General features: G+C 57.8%; 1 protein-coding gene across 1 annotated transcript; it reads right to left on the bottom strand.

The window, feature by feature from the left end:
• Positions 1-885: 885 nt before the first annotated feature.
• Positions 886-3,681, bottom strand: LPXN (leupaxin). Its single transcript, XM_050710817.1, has 9 exons — positions 3,669-3,681; positions 2,843-2,991; positions 2,653-2,708; positions 2,214-2,319; positions 1,983-2,138; positions 1,727-1,900; positions 1,577-1,658; positions 1,243-1,391; positions 886-1,152 (listed from the first exon to the last, which is right to left on the bottom strand). The coding sequence occupies exons 1-9, from the start codon at positions 3,679-3,681 to the stop codon at positions 886-888; spliced, it is 1,152 nt and encodes a 383-aa protein (XP_050566774.1).
• Positions 3,682-7,624: the final 3,943 nt, after the last annotated feature.

Raw genomic sequence — 7,624 nt, 5'->3', positions numbered from 1 at the left:
CGTTTCCTCCTGTTTGTAGATCTACCGAAAAACGGCAACAGAGGGGAGGAGCTGGACTCCCGTGTCCCTAGAGCACAGGGCTTCCTGTTGCTGCTGTGCCTTTCCCTCCTCCGTGCTCTAGCCCGGGTTTGTTTTTGTTTGCTTTTCACAAGTTCAGAAGTAATATAACTTCGAAATTGCTCTTTTATCTAGTGCCGAGAGCATCCCTTAAACAAAAAAACACGCTTGCAGCAAGCTCGGCTGCAAAAACATGTTAGCATCGTTCCTTATCCCTTCGTAGGTAACACCGAGCTCCTCTGTTAGTTTGCTTTGTCCTTGCGTGTGGTGCGAAGATAAGCACAGAAAGGAGTGTGATTTGGCAGAGCTGCCCTTCTAGGACAGGAGTTTCTGCCTCAACCCCGTGTTTATGGAAGCTGTAATGCCATCAGGAACATTTTGCTGCGGCTCAGAGCAGCTCTTCCTGCCCTGTGGCTGGGCAGCAGTGGGATGTGGCTTTGTGCTTGTTGTTTTTTTGGCTGGTACAGCACAGCTCGAGCTGCCCTGCAAGGGAAGCTGGGTCGCAAGGGGGAGGGCAGCTGGGGCAGTGCCCTGGGATGCAGTGGGGAGCACCTGTGGCTGCCCCCAGTTACAGAGGCGTTCCTCCCAGCCTCCTGCCCGCTCTCATCCCCAAAGCAAGCAAACAAAAGCAGGACCAGGTGTTTTATTGCTCCACAGAGGGGGTAATGCCAGGGATGTTGACGGGTGGGACGATATGAGGGGTGTTTGGCTCAGCGGGGGCGATGCCAGGGATGTCAGTGGGTTACAATCCTGGGGCGTTTGTGGCTCACCAGGGGGGACGCCGATGCCGATGGGGGGGGGCTAACGCCGGGAAGAGGAACCCGGGGCTCAGAGGAAGAGCTTGTCGTGGCAGGCCTGGCAGTACATCTTGTCGCCGCGCTCGCGGAAGGAGCCTTTGTGCAGCTGGCCCAGGCAGTAGGCGCAGATGAAGTGCTCGGGGTGGTACTTGCGCCCGGCGGCCGTCACGCAGCGGCCCGTCACGGGGCGCCCGCAGCCGTGGCACACGCTGCCCTGCCGCTGGTGGAAGTGAGTCTCGCAGTAGGGCCGGCCCTCCAGCTCGAAGAAGGAGCCGCTGGCAAAGCCGCTCAGGCAATCCTGGGGGGGGCGAGGAAAGGGGAAAAGGCTGGCGCTGGCACGGCGTGGGGGACGCCCGCTCTGCTTTGCCCCGGCCCCGCACCCACTCACCGCGCAGACGAAGCACTCGGGGTGCCAGACGCCCTGCAGGGCCGACAGGTAGTTGTCCGTCAAGGGCCGCTCACAGCCCTGGCACTTGGGGGCGAAGAGGGCCAGGAAGTCCTGGCGGCAGTAGGGCTTCCCCTTCCGCTCGTGGAAACCTGCGGGGAGGGTGCCGGGATGGACCCCCCCGGTGGGAGAGGTGCCGGGGGGTGCCCGGGAAAGGGGGCGAGCTGGGGAAGGGCTGTGGGGAGGGCCTGGGAGGGGGAGAGCCCCGGGCAGGGCCGGGGGTGTGCAGGGGGTGGTGGCAGGGGGACGGGACTGCTGTGTCCCCTCCAGAACAAACCATCGTCCCCAAAAACCTTCCCGCAGTGGGTGCAGAAGAAGTGCTCGGGGTGCCAGGTCTGGTCCAGGGCCGTGAGGACTTTCTGCGGGGAGAGGTGAAATGAGGCTCCAGGGTGTGTGCGCGTGTAGGGGGGGTTCGGGGGGGTCTTACCTCGCGGATGGGGCCGGCGCAGTAGGCGCAGCGCGGGGAGAAAGCCTGGTGGTAGTCCTCCTCGCAGTACGCCTGCCCGCCCCGCTCGAAGAAGGGCTGCCCGCCCAGCTCCTGCCCGCAGCGGGCGCAGGTGAAGTGCTCGGGGTGCCAGGCTTTGCCCAGGGCCGTGAGCACCTGCGGGGTGGGGGCAGGTGAGGGTCCCCCTCCCCGGGGGGCTGCGAGCCAGGGGGCGCAGGGATGGGGACGGGGGGCTCACCTTGCCCGCGATGGGCTTGCAGCACGAGGCGCAGATGCCGGTGGGGGCGGCCGTGATGCCCAGCTCCTGCAGGTCCCGCGTGAGGCCGCCCAGCATGTGGTCCAGGGAGGGCTCGGGTCCTGCTGGCACCCCGGCCCCCTGCCCCGTCGCTGCCAGCTGCCGGGATAAAGGGCGGTGAGGGCCGGATTCTGGCCTGCCCGTGTCCCCCCCGGAGCCAGGGGCAGGACTCACCTTGCTCTGCATGTGGCCCAGGTCGGCCAGGAGCTCATCCAACTGCCGGGCAGCCGCCGTGGGTGTGGGCGAGGGGGGCAGCGGTTGTGGGGTCAGCACGGGGCTGCTGGGGGCAGCACAGAGGGGGGGATGCTGCAGCTTCTGCTGCGGTACTGGGGAGCACCTGGGACCAAGCATCCCCCCTTCACCCCAAAAGAGCTGCCCTTTCCCCACAAGCAGTGACAGGGGGCATGCTGGCAGGGGGGCCACTCAGGGTGAGACGAGGAACACGTCCCTCACCCTGCAGGACCCCTCCTCACCCCCCACACCCTCTCAGCCTTCTTGCACAAGGACCTGTTTGCTGCAGGGACATTGAGGATGCCAGGTGACGCTGGAGAACACGACAGAGCTAAGGAAGAGGTAGCCCCAGTAGCTTGGCCATCCTCTGGCTATATTTTACCTGTACACAGTCTCCAAATCCTTGCGTGGAGGCTGAGCCCGGGGTGGCAGCTGCACCTGGGAGGACACATCCTTGCAGCTGAGCCCGCAGGATGCTGCCCCAGCACCCCTCAGCACCTAGCGGGCACCACCACCATGAGCTGAGCAGGGTCTCGGGATCTGTCCCGCTTGTCATGGCCCTGCAGCATTACCTTTGGGGCTGCCGAGGCGCGTGGCTTTTGGCTGCAGGGGGCCGAGGGCCCAGCCAGGGCTGTGTCCTGCTCCGCGGAGCTCGGCGCCAGCAGCGTGTAGTCCGTGGAGGCCGGCCGGGAGCTCTGCTCCAGCTCTGCCAGCAAAGCATCTGCAGGGGGAGACCAGAGCTGGGACCCCGGCAGCCACCCTCCTGCCCCCAGGCACAAGAGTTCTGTGCCGCGTCTGCCGAGGGCTCAGGAGCAGAAGTAGCAGCACGGCGCTTTCTGCCATCACACTTTCTGCTTTTCAGCCGGATGCCAGGGCCCGGAGGGGCTGCGGGGGCCCTAAACACCCTCACCCCGGGCATGAGACTGTCGGTCCCTCCCCGAACCACAGCCCCATTTCTCAGATCAGCCCCTCAGACGCAGCAGGGAGGGCACAGCACTTTCTCTTTTCCCTCACCACCTCGCTGCCCTCGCGGCAGGAGCTGGCCTTGCACACCCCACGCAGGGTGGCCGCTTCCCAGGCCCCATCTCCCCACCCGGGGCCGACCCCCGGCACCCTCAGATGCGGTGCCACCTTCTTCATGTTGGGGCTGTTTGGCCCCATTTTGTGCAGCTGGGCTTGCATCACCGCCGCTCACAGCAGGAGCCTATTTCCTGCCTCAAGTCTCTCCATTTTTGGCAAAGCGCTCACTCAGACACCCAGGTTCATCCCCAAAGCCACACCGCCATCCCATCTGCAGCATCCCCAAGAAGGCCCCGACCTCCTGGAGGTCCAACCCTGCCGCAAGCTCGGGATCGGAATTGGCCCGGCCTTCCCTGGTACCCGAGGGCCCCGGCTCACCCAAATCCTCCATCCTGCCTCCGCCGGGTAGCGCTGGTGGCAGGCTGGGCCCTGTGGCCTCTCGGTTCCGCTCCCCAACCCTGCCTCCGCCCCCGAGGCCGGGGTTTGTCTCTCGGGGATTTTCCCTTGTGGGCTGCACGCCGCGTGCGATGGGTGAGAGGCGGCAGGCAGCACGCCCTGAGAGAGGCTGGGGCACAGGCAGCCAGGAGAGACCCCATGCTGGGGCCTGTGAATGGCCAGTGGGGTGCTCGGGGGGCTCCTGGCTGGTGGAGCCATCCTACAAGCCAGAGATTTGGTGTCCTGCAGGGCTCAGCGCCCTCCAGAAGCCACCTGATGTATGTGACAAGAGGTGGCATCGCCATGCAGAGAGGACCAAAGCGTGGCACTGTGATGGAGACAGGCCCAAGGCTGATCCGGCTCCTCCAACACAGCCCGGCCTTTTCAGGGGTGTTTCTTCGAGCCTCAGGCTCGACTCCCAGCAGAGCCATCAATGTTTCTACCAGAAGCACTGATTACCAATCTGAGCGATTTATCCACCACCAGGACATTTCTGCTCCTTCTGAGCCAGCCAGCTTCAGTCTCCAGGCACCGTGGGCGGCCATTTCAGGTGGTGCCACAACACCTTGCGTGCCTCCGGAGGCGACAAGCCGTGGGTGTGCGTTGGCAGCCTGCCCGGCCCCAGAGAAGCAGGCTCAGCACCTCGCTGCTCGGCCCGTTTGGGCACAAAAACCCTTCCCTCCTGCAATTAGCCCCAGTGCCCTGCTGCTGGGGGGCGACCCGGCAGTATTCATGGCTTCGTTTTTTAGCATTGAAACCTTTTGGCAGCACCAAGAGCAGCCAGCAGCTGCTGGAGCAGGTCCAAGGGGCTGATTAGTAATTAGTAATTTGGTGGGGCTGGGGGTGAGGTGCAGGGACATGAAGAAGTGCAAGCCTTGGGAGCAAACGATACCAGCCGTGTCAGCAGAGCCCATGCCTGCTGCAGGAATGCGGCTCTTCCAGCAGCAGCCTCGCCTCTGCCACCCATGCCATGCCACGGCTGGCTCTTTGATCTGCCTCCCCTACTCCCTGGCATCACCTCACCACTGCCACCCCCTCCGTCTCACGCCAGGCAAGAGGCTGGTTTGGAAAAATGATCTGGAAAAAAAAAAACATTCCAGGTAAAGGCAACTCGGCCCCAGGTTTTCTCCACTTGAGAAGAGCCTCCAGAAGCGCGCAGCTTCTCCATGGCACCTCTGTGCCCCGCTGGGCAGACTTTCAGGGGATCCTCAAAGAAATGGCTGCAATCAAGCGCCGTGCTTGCCTGCAGATGTGTGATTTGACATGAAACGTCTCAGAAACAAGATGCAGCTGCTTCAGATCTTGAGGCAGGAGCTCAGGGTCATATAATAGCAGGTGGGTCTCTGGGGGCAGTGTGCTGGTAGGATCTGGGCCATCTGAGCAGCAGGCTGCTGGTGGGAGCAGCAACATCCTCAGGGGCAGCACGGCCTCAGGAACACCAATGCACATGTTTCTCTTTGGACAGGGTAGCCAGATCTTCTTCCAGGTTCATCCTCTCCACAGATAACCTCACCCACTGTGCCATGGGTGCTGCAGTGCCCTGTGGAGCCAAGGACTGAGCGCTTGCTGCACAGCCAAGCTGACGCACTCTTGCCCCTTCTCACACATCGCTGATCCCATCTGCACCATCGGGGTGAAATGGGTTCGAATTAAGCTCTTTTGTACCAAGCTGGCACACCACGGTTCATTTAATTACTGATGCTCTCCAGAGTGGTGACGGCTCTTTTGTTATCTGCACACAGTGAGGACATTCAGCCGGGCACTGTCTCTGGAAAAGCCATGTGGGAAGCCAAACTGCAAGTCCCGTGATACCAAGAGCTACCCAAAAGACAAGATGAGGCAGTGCTAGCTTGTGTCACTCCCTTACTGCTTCTTTGAGGCAGGACTGTTGCATCAGACACTTCCCTTTCTGCAGATAACAGAATCTGCCTTTCTGTGGAAGGTCTTGGGTTATTTTTAGGCTCCTCATTGATTTACTCCCCTCCCCCCTTCCCCCTGTGTAAATAAGTATCTGAAGCTGTAACTTCAGATTATAAAATTTCACGTTATAAAACTCAAGCCCAGTAGATGCAGATGGCTGAGCTGTGTCCTGATGATCTGAGCTGTATTTCCATGCAGTGGTTTAGCTGAGACATTTTAACAAGAATTAAGCAATCCCATGCCCTGCTTGCAAAGGAGAAATTAAGCCAGAAAGCAACTTGAGAATAACCACCCACATCAAGACTCTCTAGTTTTAAATAAAACTGGTTTCATTTAAGAATAAATGTAAAGTCATTTCACGTCAGAAAGTATGGGTTAACTGCAGCAGAACAGTTAGTTTGGAAGGTGATGTCAATTAGATTTCAGCTAGACGGGTCCTTGGGGAGAGGAGGAATATTTTCACCCACTTACAATACAAACAGCAGCAGCAGACATTACTTAAATTCTTCCTGAGATTTTTCTTGAGAAGAGAAAGAAACTTTTTAACTGAAAGAAACTGAGCAGAGTGACATCGGGCTGACAAAAAGCAAGAGCCAGCCAAACTGCCTCTTTGCTCAAAATGAGCCTCAAACCACTGAAGTAACCAACTCCGAAGAAAGTTTGTATATCATCGTTAAAAAATGCTTCTGCCAAGAAAGCGGGCTGCCATCGCTTTGGCAGGAGGCTGAATCAGCAGCCTCTTGCCTTGGTCTGGAAGGGACGGAACGAATGCCTCTGCAAGTATCTTGAACTTTTCGGGTTCTTTAACTTTTTGCATTAGGACATACACTTCCTCCCCATGGCCTGGTGTCTTTGCCAAGATGAATCAGACTGTACACATTTCTCCACAATAAGATGGTTTATTAGAGCATTCTCAAGAACCGAGGAACATAAATGTGGAAGCACTTTTGTTTTCTAGTCACACATAATAAAGCTTAGGACTTGAACCTCAAAAGCAGGTGGGAATAAAAGGCAGAACAAGTCATCACGCTGATGGGCATCCGTATATCAAACATGATTTACCAGCTAAATAACTCAGGTTCTTTGAATTCCTTTTTTTTTTTTTTTTTCTGTTTGAAGGGAGGGGATGAAGAATACCTCATTCTTCAACCGTGATGGGGCACCCTTCCCAGAAGGGCACTTCTTCAATGTTCTCCAAATAAGATCTCCCCTGTGTAGGATGAGTTCTCAAGTTTTGCTTGTGCCTCCTCATGGAAGCCAGAAGCCTGCAGCCAGGCAGACCACTCTGCATCCACTCCAGAGGCAGCAGCTCTCGCCACCATATATCCCATATCAAGGGCTGCTTGCACCTGATGCCTGGTCAAGTCCATGTCCTAGAGAACAACGGCATGAAAGGCCTGGTGCTGCCCCTGTGGAAGATGTTTTGCTAGCACAGAAATTTCTCCCAGAGCTCAGTTTGCCCTCTGGCCATGTAGACACTCGATAACCCATGACACAGAGGACTGTGGCCACTGACTGGGAAACTCTCTGGCCAAATGAATCTAGGCATTACAGTTCCAGGTTTTGGGGTGCGGTACCATGCTTCCTGCCTCCCTTCTCCCTTGCCATTGCTGCCATGCTCCCTGTGCAGGTTGAGATCCTGAATCGCATCCTCAGGGCGTATGTACTTTATCTCAGTTTCCTTTGACATGGGAGGAAGTGTGTCTGCCACGCTTTCTTTATTAGCTTGTCTAAGAATAGGTGCAAATGCATGGCAGTTCTATTGCAGGAGGGCTTTTGATCGAGATGATGGTCAACGAGACTCTGTTGAATCCTGGAAGGGAATTAAATGAAACCCAACCAGTTTAGCTAATCTTTTCAAGAACTTAGGGAAAGATGGGTTTTCTGCTGTGGAAGTGTCATCTTGTTCTTCTGTTCTAGAACAGGAGGTAGGATCAGCCAAATCATGCCTGATATGAAGAATCATAGCAACAATCCCC

Source organism: Cygnus atratus, chromosome 5 (assembly GCF_013377495.2).
Source record: "Cygnus atratus isolate AKBS03 ecotype Queensland, Australia chromosome 5, CAtr_DNAZoo_HiC_assembly, whole genome shotgun sequence".
NCBI lineage: Eukaryota > Metazoa > Chordata > Aves > Anseriformes > Anatidae > Cygnus > Cygnus atratus.
The sequence above is the reverse complement of the archived record's forward strand: the minus strand, read 5'-3'. Positions and strand labels throughout refer to the sequence as shown.

Excerpts from the sequence above, each read along its gene's own strand:
- LPXN (XM_050710817.1), bottom strand. Across the intron at positions 2,709-2,842 it reads GCGCCTCGGCAGCCCCAAAG|GTGCAGCTGCCACCCCGGGC; the intron begins GTAATGCTGCAG and ends GTGTCCTCCCAG. Across the intron at positions 1,392-1,576 it reads GAAGGTTTTTGGGGACGATG|GTTTCCACGAGCGGAAGGGG; the intron begins GTTTGTTCTGGA and ends CCCTCCCCGCAG.